The sequence below is a fragment of the Muscardinus avellanarius genome (assembly GCF_963383645.1).
Source record: "Muscardinus avellanarius genome assembly, chromosome: 4".
Classification (NCBI taxonomy): Eukaryota; Metazoa; Chordata; class Mammalia; order Rodentia; family Gliridae; genus Muscardinus; species Muscardinus avellanarius.
Window position 1 is genome coordinate 128,664,718 of NC_137789.1, and position 19,335 is coordinate 128,684,052.

The 19,335-nt window shown below is 40.5% G+C and overlaps 1 protein-coding gene across 1 annotated transcript; it reads right to left on the reverse strand.

Annotated features, from left to right (window-relative positions):
• Positions 1–107: 107 nt before the first annotated feature.
• TCTN3 (tectonic family member 3) lies at positions 108–19,117 on the reverse strand (the record flags this gene model as incomplete). The annotated part of the gene is made up of 14 exons (XM_080694000.1): positions 108–344; positions 6,293–6,430; positions 9,521–9,674; positions 9,967–10,061; positions 10,494–10,601; positions 11,670–11,795; positions 13,564–13,644; positions 14,365–14,400; positions 14,858–14,973; positions 15,292–15,400; positions 15,614–15,741; positions 18,184–18,302; positions 18,612–18,735; positions 18,862–19,117. The coding sequence occupies 14 exons, from the start codon at positions 19,115–19,117 to the stop codon at positions 108–110; spliced, it is 1,827 nt and encodes a 608-aa protein (XP_080550126.1).
• Between the last annotated feature and the right edge of the window lie 218 nt (positions 19,118–19,335).

Genomic DNA, 19,335 nt, shown 5'->3' on the forward strand with positions numbered 1-19,335 from the left:
CGCTGTCCTCCCTTCGCGGCCAGGTAAGGACAAGCTATTCAGCCAAGGTAAGTAGGCTGCCTCAGAGCTTCCCATAGGGAAAACTGAAGTCTGGCTCCTCCTCCTCTTCACTCAGCCTCCAGGCTGAGAACTCTGAGCAGGAGGAGGCTCAGGAGAAGGATGGGATAGGCTGAGCCTTTCTGAGAGTCTACCCCTCTGCTGAATGCCACTTTGAAGGGAAAGAAGAAGTCAAATGGCAACTTCCAGTCCATCCTGGGTTGGCCCCTCGGAGGATCTGGCTTCTGGGTAATGTCCACAAAGTTCACGAGAGTTGTCAAAGATTCCTCTGTTCTTTGTTGGGAATCCTGCAGGGAGAGAGCCAAGGACATGTGAGTGCTTAGGACCCGTTCGCAGAGTCCTCCAGCTTGACTCTTATTTTTATTTTCCCTGAAGAAAGACCAAAGACAAATTGCTCTAAGCAAGATACACCTTGTATACTTCATATGGTTCTGTGTAGTTCTCTGTGAGACACAAAGAAATGCATCCCTTAGCAGTAGTCCACAACACAAGAGCTGTGAGCAGCAGCACCAACCTAAAGAGCGACTCTAGTTGCCCCCGGCTGGGGAGCTGCCTGATATCAGAGAGGCCAGATGACAGAACTGCTGCCTTCAGCACTCGGCAGCTCTGCTCTATCAGGTCCCAGAAGGCCGCAGGCTCAGAAAACGCACACACGCCAAGCAGTAAAGAAAGGGGCAATTTATAGAAAAAGCAAAGAACTCAGTAATATTAGACTAAAAAAAAAAAACAGCAGATACACAAACTCATGGGTGAGAAAGGACCCTCCCTACCACTCACCAACTCAAATTAAATAAAACATCTTCCAGGAGAAAGTACCCTGTAGGGGTGATAGCGGTATCTGCTCTCACAGACATGGCTTTTGGTCGACACAGCTGTACCTAATGACTCAGGGCCATCCAATACGAATTCCCTTTGTTCTGACTCTGCGCTTACCAAGCAAGCTTCTGATTATCACTTGGCGGTGAATAACTATCCTGGACTCCTCCCCCTCCCTGGCCAAGCAATGGAGTCCCACCTGTGTCACCCCTAAACCTCTGAGTTCTGTCTACTCTTGGCCCTCGCCATCCCACTTGGGTCCGGGTCAGCAGAACCTCCTGGTGTATTTCAACAGCAGTGTTCTAATTCCTGCCTGGTTTCGCCTCAGAACTCCCAGGGATGAAGCCTATCTTGCTCAGCACTCTAGATCCAAGCATCGTTCTTGGTGGGAAGCAGGCATCCAGGAAAGACTTTTTTTTTTCTTTTCAGATAGGGAATGAATATAAAGTAACAAGAAATGATAAATCACAAAGTAGAAAGTAGGTGTCATAGCTAGCTATTTGAGTCAGCAATTTCAGATCTATTTGACCCCTTAACCCTTCCTACCACACTATAATTAAGATTCCCTAATGGCTGTGCTTAATTAATTATTAATTCATACATTTATTTATTAACAAATATTTTAAATGAAATGTTTATTCTTCATTTATTAAAATAAGAGCCTTGGCTGGGAAGGATAGGGAGAGGGGGCGAGAGAGGGAGAATGGATAATGGGTACCAAAATACAGTTTGATCGGAGGAATGAGTTCTGGTACACAGTAGTGTGACCATAGTTAAAAACTTACTATATATTTCAAATTGGCCAAAAGAATCCGGGTGCGGTGCTGCACGCTTGTAATCCCAGTATTTGTAATCCCAGGAGGATTGTCCAGGTCAGCTACTTAGTGAGGCCCTTTGCAACTCAGTGAGACCCTGTTTCAAAATAAAGAATAAAAAATAGGGATGGGGGTGTCACTTGGAGGTAGAATGCCCCTGGGTTCCATCCCCAGTACCGGAAAAAAAAAAATGGCCAGAAGAGAGGATTTTGAACATTTATAATATGAAAAGAATCATAAAAGAGGTTCTAGAAGTGCTAGTTACTCCATTTGATAACTATAGATTAAATACATGTCCAAAATACTATTCTGTACCCTAAAATATATATAATTGTGTCAAATAAAAATAATTACCATAATTGTGGTAAGGTCTGGAATAAATGCAGCCGAGCAGATCATCCAATTAAAAGGAACTGAGTTTGAGTTATGTTCAGTGCGTTATGTTTAAATTCTGAAGTCTAAACTTTTTCTATTTGCAATTTTAAAGTTATGCATAGACAAAATCAGAGAATTCACTATTCAATGTGTCAACACTGCAAAAACAACTCCATCAAAGTTTGGACATCTCATTTCTTTTATCAAGACAGACAAAGACACATGGCCAAGTCAGCACATTTTTCTTTTACTATGGATTCAGTTCTGTTATGCATGGTTGACTTAATTTGTTTCTACTTTTTTTTTTTTTTTGGTAGTACTAAGGGATTGAACCCAGGGATGTTCTACCACTAAGCCATACCCTTAGCCCTTTTATTTTTTTAAATTTTGAAACAAGGTCTTGCTGTTACTGTGCGCTGGTCCGGAGCCTGCGGTCCTCCTGTCTCAGCCTCCCAAGTAGTAGATTATAGGTGTGCCCCACTGCACCCTACTAATTTATTTCTATTTAAACTACAATTCTAATACTATTAAGCCATAAGAAGTCAGTCAGTTAGTCAGTCAGTCAGTCAGTCAGTCAGTCAGTCTGTCTCTCTCTCTCGCTCTGGGAGGGGGGCATTGGGGATTAAAACCAGGGCATTCTACCTCCAACCTATACTCCCAGCCCTATTTTTTTTTTTAATTTTTATTTTCAAACAGGGTCTTGCTAGGTTGATAAAAATCTCACTATTTGCTGAGACTGTCCTCAAACCTGCTATCCTCCTGTCTCTGCTTCTCAAGTACTGGGATTACAAGTGTGCACCATCACACCCAGCTAAGAATTCTTCATTCTATGTAAAATTACACTGCCATGGATGTGTATTGCTAATATTTTCCCTTAGTAGTGACTTTTCTTTTCATTTTTCACAAATGTTTTTGTTTAACATTTCTATTGAGATAAAACTTATAAATAATAAAATGTATACACCTGAAGTTTTTAGTTCAATTATCAATCTGAACACCCACAACAAGGTATATGACTGAAGAGGTCCATTATTTCAGAGTTCCTTTGTGCCCCCTGCCTGTCCATTCCCTGTCCCTCTGCTAGAAGCAACCACTTCCTGACTTTTATTACTAAAAAATAATTTTTCTTGTTCTTGTACTTCATAAAAATGGACTCTTACAGTATATTCATGTGTGCACGTGTATATCTTCTTTCACTCGAAATAAATATTTTTGGTATTCATAAATTTTTTGTGTGTACTAGTAATTCACTCTTTATGACTGCTGAGTAGTATTCCACTGTGTTGATGTACCATAATTTTCCCATTCTCCTCATGATGAATATTTTGGGTTTTTCTTTGTGCTATTCTGAATAAGGCTGCTATGAACTTTTTTGTGCAAGTTTTTTTTGGGGGGGCATATATTTTCTTTTGAGTAAATAAATGGGCTTTATAATTATTTGTCTAAGCCAGAAACATGAACTGCATATATATGTGCATATGTAGATGTGTGTGTTGTGACTGTGTATAATCTTTTTTTTATCTAACACAATCAGACATAGTGATTTTTTACTGTGATTGTTTAAGCTTATTGAACTATGAAGAATATTGTAAAGGCCCATGTACACTTTTTTTTTTCTTTTTTTTTTTTTTTGGTGGTACTGGGGATGGAACCCTTCTACCTCCGGGCTACACTCCCAGACCTATTCTTTTATATTTTTTATTTGGAAACGGGATCTCTTAAGCCAGCGCGGCTGGCTTTGAACCTGCGCAATCCTGTCTCTGCCTCCCAAGCACAGGAATTAAAAGTGTGCACCACCACGCCTGGCAAAGAAGTACACAGTTGTTAAGAAGTTATCTGATCTCTAGTATTAACACTATGATTTTAGGAGAACTAGTAATTTAGATAAAGTAAGATTAAAGAGAATAATCATCTCTGAAAAATAATCAATGGGTTATTTTTATAAAATATTCTCTTTCACATCTTTTTTTTTTTGCATACTAGGGATGGAACCCAGGGGAATTCTACCTCCGAGCTACACCCCCTGCCCTATGTTTTATTCTTTATTTTGAAACCAGGTCTCACTGAGTTGCAGAGGGCCTCACTAAGTAGCTGAGGCTGTCCGCGAACCCGGATCCTCCTGTCTCAGACTCCTGAATGCTGGGATTAGAAGTGCGCGCCACCACGCCCGGCTTCTTTCACATCATTTCTTCATTTAGTTCCTTAGGAGTGAATGTATATTTGCGGGAGAAGCAAATGAAAACCTTTAAGTTTCAGCTACACTAAAGTGACTGGCACAGCCTCGGTGGGACCATTATCAACTAGGTGCTTTCAAAGGGTGGCCACAGGGAAAGGGAGAAAAATCTCAGAACATACACACCTGGCAAATATAACTACTTTTCACTTTAGAAGCTTTAGAATATGTACACTAGTTTTCTTCAGGCAAGCTATTGCTATTCTGGGGGGAAAAAATCCCCAGGATTTCTTAAGAGATAAATCTGTATAAATAGGGAAATGGTTTAGGTTAAAGACAAACAACCATAAATGCATAAAGAAAAAGAATATGTTTATATGATTTCAGGAGTGCATTTCCACCAAAAGTTGAAGAGGTAAAAGAAAGTCTATATAAGGAAATGCTTGCATGTAAGTAACTTTTGTGTTATTTTGAGTTATTTAATAACTCCTTATACTTTTTGTGTGTGTGTGTGTGTGGTACTGTGGGTGGAACCCAGGGGCTTTCTACCTCCAGGCTATACTCCCAGACCTATTTTATACTTTATTTGGAAACTAGGTCTCACTAAGTTGCTGAGAGCCTCACTAAGTAGCTGAGGCTGGCTTCGAACCTGCGCGATCCTCCTGTCTCAGCCTCCCAAGCTCGGGGATTACAAGCGTGTGCCACCATGCCTGGCCTGGCATGACATTTTTCATGGAGATAAGCTGCTCAAGTTAAGACATAATGTAAAAAATTTTATGTAGTCAGACTTACCTTTGTGTAATTCCTTAAATCACCTTTAAATTTCCTTTGTATGTATGTATCGTATTACCTCTCAGTAAGTGCAAGACAACATACATTATTGCTGGAATAGATGTTGTGTCAGTGATGCCGTATCAAAGCACAGATGAACTCTCAACGGTCACCCACCCAGGCCAGGCAGAGGCACTGAATGACTGCAAAGTGTGGTTTTGTAGAGAGGGGAAACTAACTTGAAAAGCTAATCTCTTTTAGCTATTAGAAAAAGATATTAACTAGACAAGAAAAAAGAAAGAGGCAGTAGGTGGCTTAAATGCCTAAGAGAATAAAACATTTTAGAAAAAAAAAGTCCTTGGGTATCTCCTTACCACATGGGAACTTATAGAGAATAAAGACAGAGTTTAGAAAAATTTGACAATGGATTCAGTGCAGAATCTATATGAGATTACCCATTAAGTCCCAAGTTTTAAATTCTGTGAATATTTCAGTGACATTAACACAGGTGTTTTAAAATAGGTTGGCAACCATAATCTAGAGCTTGTATATCTTTATATATAATTTATATTTTCAAATGCTCTAATCATTCATCTATTCATTTTCTCAAAAGAATACATCCTAAAACATAATATTTATTTCAAAAGTTACCATAAGTGGTATATTTCCTGCTCAATTTAAGTTTTATAAGTGTCCAACAACAGCTGGAAGTGGTGACACATACTTGTAATCCCAGTATTTGGGAGGCTGACAGGAGGACCACAGATTCACAGCCAGCCTCAGCTACTTAGTGAGGCTCTCCACAATTTACTGAGACTCTGTTTCAAAATAAAGAATAAGCCAGGCGTGGTAGTGTACGCTTGTAATCCCAGCATTTGGGAGGCTGAGACAGGAGGATCACAGTTCACAGCCAGCCTCAGCTACTTAGTGAGGGAGACACTTTGCAATCAGTGAGACTCTGTTTCAAAATAAAGAATAATTTAAAAAAAAACACACAACAGGGCTTGGAGGTAGAATGCCCTTGGGTTCCATCCTGAGTACCACCAAAACAAAACCCCAGAAACATGGTGAGAACAGGTTGTTCTCACCATGATAAAATGTTACTTTTAGTAATCAGGCAGGGGAGACATACCTGAAAATTAATTGTTGTTAGCTCACCCTACATAAACATTAGTTATAACAAAATCTGACTCTCAGAAGTTAAGAAATTATCTGGTCATCAAATGGCTGATGGGTCAGTCTAGATTTTGTGAGGCTTACTGCTTCTTTATGAGCCATGACTTACCTGTATGAACTTGCATTGGTATACGAATCTGGCTCCTGCCACATGAGCTTGAGGGTTGGACTGAAGGCCTAGGTATGCCCATAACACCTGGATCTCCAAGGACACTGGTATGAGACAGCAGGAAGTGCAGTTTGTAGCCTGCAGAAAAAAAAGGAGTGCCCGCTTCAACGGACTGATGGTTGCCTATAGTCAGCCACATCACCACAAGCAGACATTGTTTCTTAAACATTATGCAATAATACAGAGGCAGTATGGCTTAGAAGGAGTGCACAAAAGTTCACAACAGGCTATATAAATTGTTCTTGACCTTTAAGAATTATCAATTATGGAATTGTTCTGTTCAATAACACAGAACAAATAATTTAGAAAAATCCACCCATCTACAGTCAAAAGATTCCCAACAAAGTAGCCAAAAATGGAAACTGTATAGCATTTTGATAAAATTCAATACTCCTTCATGACAAAAACTCAACAAATTAGTTATGGGAAGTACCTCAATATAATAAAGGCCACAGATAACGAGCCCATAGCTAACACTGCAGCAGAGAAAAGCCAAAAGCGTTTCCTCTAAGATCTGCAGTAAGACAAGGATCTCTATTTTCCTTACCCTCATTCAATGCAGTACTGGAAGTCTCAGCCAGAACAATTAGGCAACACAAAGAAACGAAAGGCCTACGAACAGGGCTTGCGAAAGTAAAACTATTCCTGTTTGTAGGTAACAAGATTCCATGTATACATATGTACATGTATATAGGTAAAAAAGACTCCATCAAAAGATTGTTAGAACTGATAAATGAATTCAGTAAAGTTGCAATGGTTGCAAGAAATGCTCAGTGGGTGTTGTGAAATGTCAGACAAGACAGCCGTTTCTGAATGTGGATGGCCTTGTGGAACCAGGGTGAGTAAAGGAGAAATAATCATTAAAAGCAAAATTGGGTAGAAAAAAAGTTATACAGCTACACAGAGCATTCCTCAGGATAGACCATGTATTAGGACACAAAATAAGCCTTTACAAATTCAAAATAATGGAAATCATATCATGTATCTTCTCTTCACAATGGAAAAATACCTAACATCCCTATCCATCATGGAAATTCAAATTAAAACCAGGAGATATCATCTTATGCCAGATAGAATGAGTATTATTAAAAAAGCTAAACAAAGCAAAAAAAAAAAAAACAAAAATAAGAAACACAAAAACAACAAATGCTAACAATGATGTAGAGAAAGGGGAAGTCTTAGTCACTGTTGGTAGGAATAAATCCTTTGGAAGTTTCTAAAAAAAACTAAAATAGATCTACCACATGGTTCAGCATTCCACTTCTGGGTATATAGTCAAAGAAAAAAATCAGCATGTCATAGAGATCTCTGCACTCACATATTTACTACAGTCTTTTTCACAATAGCCACGGTATGGAATGAACTGAGGCATCCATTGATGGATGAATAAAGAAAATGTGTAATATATGCAATGGAATATTATTCATCCATAAAAAAGAATAAAGTCCTGTCTGGGAACTGGAGGACATTATGTTAGGTAAAATAAGTCAGATGAAGACTGCATGTTCTTGCTTTTTATAGTTGCTAGAAATGTTGATTTTATTTTATTTGTTTATTTATTTTTTGGTGGTACTGGGGTTCCTGGAAGCCCTTCTACCTCCGGGCTACACTCCCAGACCTATTTTTATATTTTTATTTGGAAACAGGGTCTCTTAAGCCAGCGCGGCTGGCTTCAAACCTGCGCGGTCCTCCTGTCTCCGCCTCCCAAGTGCGGGGATTACAAGCGTGCGCCACCACGCCCGGCGAAATGTTGATTTTAAAGCAAAAATGGAATGGTGATTACTAGAACCTAGGAAAGAGGGGTGGGCATATAGTGGGAGGTTGGATAACCAGTATCAAAATATAGTTAAATAGGATGAACAATATCTTGTGTTCTTATAGAACAGTAGGCTAACTATAATTTACAGTACCAATTATATATTTTATGAAGAACTTGAAGAGGAGTTCAGAGGCTCAGGATATAAGTAAATGTTAAGAAGATGGAAATGGTAAGTAATTACTCTCATTTGATCAATACACATATACATGTATTGAAATACCACACTATATTCCATAAATATGTATGATTATTACTTTATTTAAAACGAGAAATTTTTCAATAGAATATACAATTAGAATAGCACATTATGCCATGTGGAGAGAGAGTCACTAATTTTTGCTTGGTTTTGTCTTGTTTTGAAACCAGGTCTTGCTAGGTTTCAAGAGTCTCGCTACGTTGCTGAGGCTGGCCTGAATCCTCCCGTCTCAGCCTCCCAAGTATTGGGGTTACAGGTGTGAGCCACCACACCTGGCTTAATTGATTTAAAGGACAGTTATGGAGCATCTTTCACATGCCAGGCATGTGTAAGGCATCAGCCACAGACTAGCTTGAGGAAAGGATTTGGACATAGGACAGTGAAAGATTAAAGATCTTAGGGTTAGATTGTGAAGTCCACAGAAGTCATCTGTTTTGAAGGCATCAGAGAGCCATGAACGTTTCTAGAACAGAAACATCGCATATTTAAAGCAGTTCTAGGAGAATTAATTATAAGACATAGGACAGATATACTTTATATGGTTCCATTTTTTAACCTGTTGATATATTTTGTATAAAATATTAATTTTTATAATGATAACAGAAAGGACACAATTTAAAGGATCTGTGCTGACCAAATATTTCTTTTTCTTTCTTTCTTTTTTTCTTTTTGCACTACTGGGGATGGAAGACAGGGGCCTTCTGTCTCTGAGCTACACCCCCAGCTCTATTTGTTATTCTTTATTTTGAAACAGGGTCTCACTGAATTGCAAAGGGCCTCACTAAGTAGTATTGAGGCTGTCTTCAAACTTTGATCCTCCTGTCTCAGCCTCCCAAATGCTGGGATTACAAGCGTACGTCACCACACCCGGCTCCAAATATTTCTTTAGAAAGAGAAGATTTGAAATACAGGGTATGATTCTGAACTACAAACAATGTCAGGTTTTTTTTTTTTTTTCCTTTAAATTGTTTTCTAAGTAAAGAAAATGTTAGACTGTAAGCCTAACCTGAAATGACTTCAAATAGGCATGATTACATTCTTCCTTGCACGACGAGCACATTTTCTATGGAAACAAGGCTGGTTTTAACCTCATTATCTTAATTCCTAAAGGTATAAAACAAGACACTGTCAGAAAGTGCATTTCTTTTCTTACTGAAACACTGCAGCTTCTGCTCAGGATCCTGGTCCACCCTCCTTTCTGGGCTGGGTCAGCATTACCAAAGATGGCAACATGTGTTGGTCTGGGCCTTCCATGAAGAGTCTGATAAATCTCCTGCTGCAAGTGGCTGCAGTTGGTCTCTTTTGGCCTGTAATTAAACACCATGGATGCCAGAGTCTATTGCTAACTTGACAGTATAACTATATTAGCATATTAATTCAAACATTACAAGTAACATCATACAATAGAATGGAGGAAATAATACTTTAGTAGGCATTAAGGGCTGTCATAAAACTCTTGGCGATATGATATTATTGAAAGACTATTCCCAACTAGCATTTTCTGGATTGTCATTTAAAATATTAAAAAGTTACCATATCATCATATTCCCTATAAGCGAAGACAAAATTGTAGGCAATGACGTGGAAGCCAAGAGTTACCTGAACTTGCATCCAGACATTGCATTCACTGCAAACTGTACTTCCTGTCTCTTAACAGAGCAAATTCCATTTCCCTGGCTCTTCAAGAGGGTCATCTGAGATGGAAAAGTGATGGTCAAAGAGATCATAACAGAACAAAGAAAGCAGGCAGAACTAGAAAGATTTTTGCTTCTACTGTTCCCCTACTATTTATATTTTATTAATATCATGATATCATTCAAGTCACAGATTTGTGGAGTTTCTTTAGTAATTAAAAAATAGTTTTTCAAAAAATGATTAACCATGTGCCACTATATAAGTATCTCATTAAAATTAGCAAAATAAGTGCAATCCTTACCTTGACACAGTCTGACATAAGTTTTAAAGCCTTTGGTGGTATTACCATTTGGGAACATAACGTACTAAGAGTTTGGTAAGAAATGTGCTCAGTACCTAAGAAATGAGGGAATCTGGACAACTGGAAAATCTAAAAAATTAGCTGCTGTAGCATTAGGCTGCAACAGGCTGCCAAACTCCAGAAAGGATACCGAGTGACTCACATCACCAGTTAGAACCAGCAGTGGCTTCCCAACAATATAGCCAGGATTCCCACTTCGAGAAGGAGAGGGAGAAGCAGCCGCATTCTGTTGAAAAGCCTGTGGAGAGAGAGGAGAGAGAAGGCAATTACTGCGAAAAGCGCGCGCTGCCCTCCCACTGCTGGCTTCCTGTCTTTCCTTAAGGTAATGCAATAGGTGAGCTGCCAGAACAACCTTGTTTCCTTCCATAGTGCAGCAGTTTGCAATGTATACTCCAGTGTTTCCTCTGTTTTTTTCTTCACCAAAATAAACTCTGAGTGATCTGGATATTGAAATTGGCTACCTGCTGATTTTACCAGTGATTACAACCAAGTTAGGGTTCCCTAACTCCATTTCCTAAAAACGACTATCAATTTAGGGATATGTTCAGAGTAGCTGTACCCAGAGGAATTTTAATCTAATTCAGAAATTTATTTTAATGAACTATAGAAAAGTCCAGAGATGAACTGTGAGAGACATAGGACTTGGCTGATCACAGGGTTGAAAAGAACTCTGCTGGGCTGAAAGACAGGAAAGAAGTAGAAGAAAGCTGAAAGTTGGTCATCAAGATTTAGAAACTTAGATTCAGTGGGAAACCAAATGATCAATATACAGAAATATGAGAAAAGCTAGTTAAAAGAATTCCCATGGGTTCTTGGCTGAGTTTATGATTTCAAAATGACTATTTTAAAAGAGTTCTGATTTGAATATTGCTTTGCTAGGGAGGTCAGAGAATCCAAGGAAATGTTAACAAACATGTTGAACATCTGTCACTTATAGTTAAACTAAGGAATATTAAATGTAGAGGCCTCAATTGGCAGATTGAGCTAGGCCATCATATTCTTATTCTATTTCACATGCATTATGGAAGTAGAGAACTATTTCTTTTCTTTTTTTTTTTTTTTTTTTGGTGGTACTGGGGATGGAACCCTTCTACCTCCGGGCTACACTCCCAGACCTATTTTTATATTTTTTTATTTGGAAACAGGGTCTCTTGAGTCAGCAAGGCTGGCTTCGAACCTGCGTGATCCTCCTGTCTCCATCTCCCAAGCGCGGGGATTACAAGAGTGCGCCCCCACGCCTGGCTCAGAGAACTATTTCTAACCCAATAATTGCTCTCTTCTAAATCCTCTACAGGAGGGCTCTAACCCTGAAGCGGATGATGAAGTCTTGCTGGAAGGAAACATCTGGCTCAACAGTCAGGTTGGTTTGTCCAAAAGTGACAGAGACTTTCTGGATTCCCAAGGTCCCATTGGTCTCTATCTCATAGATAACCTGAAATGCAAAAGAAGATTCAATTCATAAAACAGATATTGAGCTGATAAATACTATGAAAAGATAAAATTTTATTTTAATTATATCTGCATGTAAAGAGATGGGGTGGGGAAGAGCAAGAACAGTGAGCGAATGCATGTACACGCAAGGGAATAGAGCCTTTTGGAAAAGTTTATGGAAAGGTAATGTTAAGGAAAAGTAAGCTGAGTGTGATGGCACACACTTGTAATCCTAGCATGCAGAAGGCTGAGACTGGAGGATTGCGGTTCACAGCCAGCCTCAGCTACTTAGGCCCTTTCTCAGTAAGACCCTGTTTCAAAAATATAATAATAATAAAGATTAAAAAATAGGACTGGGGCTGTAGCTCAGAAGTAGAATGCTCCTGGGTTCTATCCCCAGTACCGCAAAAAAAGAAAAAGTAAGCTTTGAGCTGGGCATGGTAGGACATCCCTATAATTACAATACTTGGGAGGCTGAGGCAGATGGATGGCAAGTTTTAGATCAACTTCCGCAACTTAGTGAGACTGTTTCAAAATAAGAAATACAGGCCGGGCGTGGTGGCACACACTTGTAATCCCCACGCTTGGGAGGCTGAGACAGGAGGATCACACATGTTCCAAGCCAGCCTCAGCTGGCTTAAGAGACCCTGTTTCCAAATAAAATATAAAATAGGTCTGGGAGTGTAGCCTGGAGTGTAGAAAGCCCCTGGGTTCTAACCCCAGTAACACCAAAAAAAAAAAAAAAAGAAAGAAATACAAAGGATGGAGGTATAGCTTGGAGGCAGCATACCCTTGGATTCAATGCCCAGTACACTCCCCCAAAAAGAGAAAAAAAAAAAAAAGTAAGCTCTGATTGTGAACAGATAAGGGCAAGCACTCAAATAAAGGCAGAGGTAAGCATGGAACAGAAACCTGGATTCCTTGGGTCTTTGGACAGAAATGGATGAAGATAGTAGTTGAGAGCTAGGTGCAGTAAGAGGCAACTCAAGAGAGGGCTTGAGTGCAAGGCTAGCCTGGGTAACATGGTGAAATATCCACTAAAAATAAATAAATAAATAAATAAATAAATAAATAAATAAAATATTAAAAGGATGGTAGCTAAGAATGGAAGACACAGGTAATTGAAGGTAACTTTAAATTTCTGAGCACTGTTTTTTTTTTTTTTTTGTACTAGGGATTAAACCCAGTGGCATTCTATCTCCAAGTTATACCTCCAACCCAATTTTATTTCTTATTTGGAAACAGGATCTAAGTTGTGGAAGGCCTTGCTAAATTGCCGAGGCTGAGGCTGGCCACAAGGCTGGGTTCCTTCTGTCTCAACCTCCCAAGTACTGGGATTACAAGCATATGCCACCACACCCAGCTTGAGCCTTGCCTTTAAAGTGATAATTCTTACTTCTTTAGGTTGGACTGATTAGAAGAGAGAACAGAGGAACAGAGGTTGATTTATCTACTTCACACTTTCAGATGACACTCTGCCAACAGAGGAAGACGTAATCAGCCAATAAGGGCTAGTAAGAGGCTATGTGTGTACAAAGGAAAGGGAGTCAAAAGTGATTCTGATATTCTGAACGTGAAACACTGGAGGGTGACAGCAGTGCACATGACCTGAACACAGCAGAGAGGAAGGTGATGGCTTAACGCGTGGCATATTCCATTTCAGGTAATGCACAAAAATTCAGGCAGGGTCAGCCTAGCACTCAATGAAAAGGAGGCACTGCTGGCAGTGCCGGTCAGTATACCTCAGTCCAGAAGGTCAGCACCCCTACCTGAGAAACAGCATTCTGACAAGTGTTTCCAGCCAACAGAGGAGGGCTGGCCTCTGAGGCCAGTGTTACCGGGACCTGGAACTAGCAAGAGGAAGAGGCAAGTTAACCACGACCGAAAGCTGCGTTGTTTCTCCTAGCTGCATAGCATGTTATGGGAGTATTTTTCCTTCCTGTTAACCATCCCTTTCTCTCTCTTTCTACTGCCAGCCTACATCTTAACTTTAAAAGTCATTATAAATCAGCACATCTCAAAATATATTTCTCAGAACACTAATTCTATTAAGTGTAAAAGTTCCATAGCCAAACAAGTTTTAGAAATTCTGTATTCAACACTCCCCTCTTAGAGATTAATAAGGCCCTCTAAGAAACCCACCCCAAATACAGTGTTTTCTGTTCAACTCAGTATTTTCCAAACTTATTATTAAATATCTCATTAATCTTTTATTTTTTCTCTCTTTCCTTTCCTTCCTTTTTTTTTTTTTTTTTTTTGTAGTAATGGGGATCAAACCCAGGAATACTCTACTACTGACCAATATCCCTTGCTCTTTATATTTTTTATTTTGAGATAGAGGCTTGCTAAGTTGAGCAGGCTGGTTTTGAATCTGTAATTCTCCTACCTCAGCCTCCCAAGTCTATACCCAGTTCATTAATCTTTATTTTATATGAAGCTATTAATCATACCAACTCACTGAAAGCACTGTTTTAGATCCACTTTTGACCACTGTAATCTACATTGAAATTGCCGCAGATATAAAGGAGCCGGATATTCCTTTTCATCTTTCATGATACACAGTATCATACCTCCATATTCTGCAGATCAGTCATTCCTCTTGGAACCTAGAAAAAGTGACCAGTGGAGAGGCAAGTGTGCATATACCTTTCATATTATCACCAACAGACTTTGGCTGAGGGGTAGGGGAGGACCAAGATATCAGATGATTAGCTTCTTTTCCTCCACCTGACTCTTCCTCACACTAAAATGTCAGGGAGTGAAGCTGAATGGGAGGCTGAAAAGACTGTGATGCCCATTCCCTGAACTCTACTGGACAGCTGGGCCCCCTTCTTCCCTCCCAAACCAATCTCGTTAGCCAGGAGGGTGATAATGTCTTATTCTGGACATATGTATTCTTATTTCTTTCATCTTTCTTCAGATGATAGGGTTTCTAGGCCTTCTCCCTTTATGTAGTTCTTAGAGATTCTGATTGCCTGTCAAATGCCTGTTCCACAACACACAACGACAAACGTGTTGACTTCAAAGTCACAGTAATGGGAGTGAGGGGAGAAGGACACCCACCTTCAAGACTGTGAAGTTATAGTAAGAGGCAGCATCCAGGGAGGGATCCATGGTACAGCTGCGTGCCAAGTTCCTGAAGAAACGAGCGCAGGTTGTGCTTTTACTCTCTAGGAAACCTTAGAACACAAGAGAATTAAGGTGGTGGGAAATGATAAAGCCTATTTTATTTTTTTATATTTATTTTATTTTTTTGGTACTGGGGATGGAACCCAGGGTCATTCTACTGAGCTACACGCCCAGTCCCTATTTTTTATTCTTTATTTTGAAACAGGGTCTCATTGAATTGCAAAGGGCCTCGCTAGCTGAGGCTGTCTGCGAACCGCAATATTCCTGTCTCAGCCTCTCATATGCTGGGATTACAAATGTGCACCATCACGCCAAGCTGAGAAAGCCTGTGTTAAATTGAGCCATAATTTCTTCTGCCTCAGCCTCACCTGCAGGATTTCTATCAGCACAGAGTCCCCCAGGTCCCACTCCGGCAGGCTGTCTCAGCAAGCTTGTTACAGACCACTTGGGAAAGTAAGTCAGAATGGGGTCCCCAGCCTGAATAAAATACGGAAAACATTTATTCACAATGAGATTGGACTGAACTGCACCAGAAAAGAGAAGTAAAGATTAACTCAGCAGCCTGTTTAAGAGACAGCATTGCCCTCTAAAGGAGCTTGTTGCAGTGGGGCATTGCAAAGATACCTTGCCAAGTGTCTAATAGAAGGGAAAATCAAAACAAAACAATTTCACCCCCATCCCCAGGCTCACCCGGTAAAAAGGAAGTGGTAACTGGGTTTGCAATGTTGAAGTGAGTGATTCGCCTCCAAACTCTGCAGCCAGGGTCTGAAAGTTTGTTGCATTGACCTTTTGGAGCTCCTGGAAGTAGTTTACTTTTGCTACAATGTTTTTAAAAAGAAAAGAAGTTTACAGAAAAAACACTTATTTTCAAATACCTTGCATGCCAAATAACTAATTTAAAAATATTTTATTACAATAAAATACTTATATAACATATACAGTGATGTATATACATGCACTAAAGTATATACTCAAAGAATTTTTATAGATTCACATACTGGTACTACTGTAACCTAGGTCTAGTTATAGAAAACTGTCCTAGAAGGTTGTAAATCAATACTCCATCTCCAAACATAATAACTCAGATTTCTATCTCTTAATTTATTTGCAACCTTTTTTTTGCAGTACTGGGGATTGAACCCAGGGGCATTCTACCTTTGAGAGACACTCCCAGATCTAATTTTTTTTAATTCTTTATTTTTGAAACAGGGTCTCACTGAGTTTCGAAGGGCCTCACTAAGTAGCTGAGGCTGTCCGCAAACTGTGATCCTCCAGTCTCAGCCTCCCAAATGCAGGGATTACAAGCAGCGCCACCACGCCTGGCTTTATTTGTACCCTTTTAATTGAATTACCATTTCAGTATTAAGATCCAAGCTAAGAATATGGTCAATGAGGGCCAGTCAGTTCCAAGTCCTGGGTGGCTAAGAATGTGTATGATTATATGTTACATAATAATAACGTGCACACATTATAAAATAAAGTTCAATAAATGCTCCAAATTGGCCTATATGATATGTGTGTGTGTGTGTGTGTGTGTGCTATAACAAAATGGTACTGTTTCCACAAGAACACAGCACAGTTAGGACAACGAGGATGTGAGTTTGGTCAGAATTGAGGGTTGACGTAGAGATGACGGGAGAAAAGCCTGGACAGGAGAGCTGGCTCAACTATGAGAGCACCATACTACCAGGCTAAAGAAGCGGAACATTATTCTATAAGGAGCCGAAAGCCATCGGAGGCTTCTGACTGCGGAAGCAACATAATGTAGTGCTAGGCAAGGATTAATCTAGCAGTGATTATCCAAGGCTGTGTGTGCTTGCTACCTGTGTAGGTAGGAGAGAGGTAGGCAAATGATCAGAACAAGGGGAAATCTGCCTTTTTTATACTATGACTCCACTACCCATCTCATTCAGTTAAAGTACATGGATACGATGATCCACTATTACTACTGAAGGTAGCCACCCTTACCAGGCATTGTTGAGAAAAGAAAATTAACAACTGCTGACCCAGAAACTGTGTACAGGACAGTATGCTGGCAGGAAGACAGATTAAAAGAAGGGAGCACCAGTTTGATGCTATGGCAAAAGCCCCAGAACACGATAAGGTTGAGTCTAGTAGGTTTACAAAGGAAGGGGCAGCCTTATGTTCAAGTGAAGTATCCATGGGCCTGGGGTGTAGCTCAGTGGTACAGTGCTTGACTAACAAGTGCCAGGCCCTGGGTTCATTCCTAGCACCACACTCACACCCACCCACAGGGTTCCCCTTGCTCTCTTTATCCTTTTGTGACCTAAATGGCCACAGAACCCCTGATAACTGTTTCCAAATTCAAGGGCCCCCTAAACCCAAACCTGATTTGTTTTCTGAGACAAATACAGTGTTACAATTTCTTTTCAAAGTCAGATAAAATCCAGATGAGTTAACTTTCAGGATTCAAGGGACATTTAAATCTATGTTGTGTAGTAACATTATTCTTCCTTTACTGGTACATTATGATTATAGATAATAGTGGGATCCACTGTTACATATTTGGACATGCACATACATAATTTGGTTAGTTGGGAATAATTACTTCGTTTCATAGACATTTAAAAAAGAGGATTAGCTTCATATCTTTAAAATGAATAGCTATCACTAGCAAACTTTTAAGTCCAATAAAAAGATCCCAATAATAGCCACTCTGCATCTTCACTGCACTCTATAGTCACAAAGTACTTTCAAATGCAGGGACAGGGACATAAATTCCTCACTTTATAGCCGAAGAAATCAATCTGTGCAGCAGGTAAGAAAATGGAAGGACAGAGATTCTAGTCTCATGCTCCTTTTCCTACACGGTTGCTTCATGAAAGAAAAACAATGTCGGCACAGATTCATTTTTTCAAAAACACATTTAAGTATTATTTGGTGCCTAAGACTGGGAATTCAGTGAGTGCTCTCATGCAGATTGTAGCAAGTGGGGGATACAGTCTATCTGTGATTATCTGAGCTAACAGAGACGATTACAAGCATTAAGTTAAAGTTCTCTATGAGTTATCTGCTCCATTGGCAATAGGGCCAAAGAAATTGCAAGCGTTATCTAAAGAGAGAAAGAGAGGAAATGGAGAGAGTGTGCCGGATCATGCAAGGAAAGGGATAGGAATGGGAAAGTGACAGGTATTCGAAGAACAAAAATTAAAGTTTAAAAAAAGAAACAAGAAGGCCGAAGGTGAACCATCTCTCAGTAAATGTTAGATAAGAAGAAAAGACAGCACGTTTCTACTCACAGCTGTTCACATGAACACAAAACCGTCTAATTCCATTTGAATCCATGAAAACTCTTGAAGGAAATGGGGAATTACTCCTGAAGATAAGAGAGTTGTCTACACATACCCAGCTTGAAGATCTATAAGAAAATAGGATTAAAACATAGTTAGGGGGTGGAGAGTTAAGTATAAACAGGGTGTCCCGCGGATGTCAGTCAGATGCTAAAGACGTTTCTTGGGCAGCTATAGAGCAACGCCAAGGTCCTACTCTACTGTACAAGCTCTGGTCTAAAAAATCAGAAAGGAAGGTCACTCCTGGGAGAAAGCAAACGAACATTCTAGGAGTGGACGCAAGGACAAAAAGCCATCAAGGTTAGTTTTCCTACTTCCAAATATTAACCATTTAAGCCCCAGTCCCCTTTAGGATTCAATCTGAGCACCGCACTCACCGTACGCTGCCGGGAAGGCAGAAGGAGAAAACCGTCCTCGGATGGAGAAGGTAGCAGTCCTTGTCGCAACAGCAATTTAAATCGCAGGCACCCAGAGTCAAGTCGCAGACACAGATCGGTAAGACTAGGGAAGTACAAAAGACAGAGCGGGGCGATGAGGATGCCCAAACTCATCCAGGTGCTAATTGGCCCTCTCTCAACAGCCCACTCCAGTTAATTTCCGATGGGAGAAGTCAGTAGTTTCTCTTACCTGGGAAAAGGTTTGTGGTCTTATTCCCAGGCCCCGAGGGAGTCGCAAGAGTAGGGGCCACTGTAGAGATCCCAGGCGTGTCCCAGGAGGTTGCGGTCCCCACCGAGGAGGACGGGAGGGTCCCGTCCGGCGTCACTGGCCCCGGGTCTGAGGGGGTGGGCACTGCCCCTGAGGGGTTAAAAGAGGGCTGAAGTCGGACGCCCTCGGGGAGCATCAGGAACAACACCTGCAGCAGCAGGAGCTGCGGGTTGCACATGAGACGTCACGGCAGGTGCCAGAGGGTCTAATGCGAGCCTCCGCGACCTCCAGACGCGTTGCTAGAGCGCCGATGGGAGGAGTCGCGCTGCGTCTGATGTCATCCGTACGCAGCTGCTCATTGGTTCACGGCGTTTGCGTAAAGTCATTCAGCCAATAGGAAGCGGGGTTGCTGCAGCTCTTTCAGCATCCTTCAGTCGCGCCCCCCTCCTTAGGCCC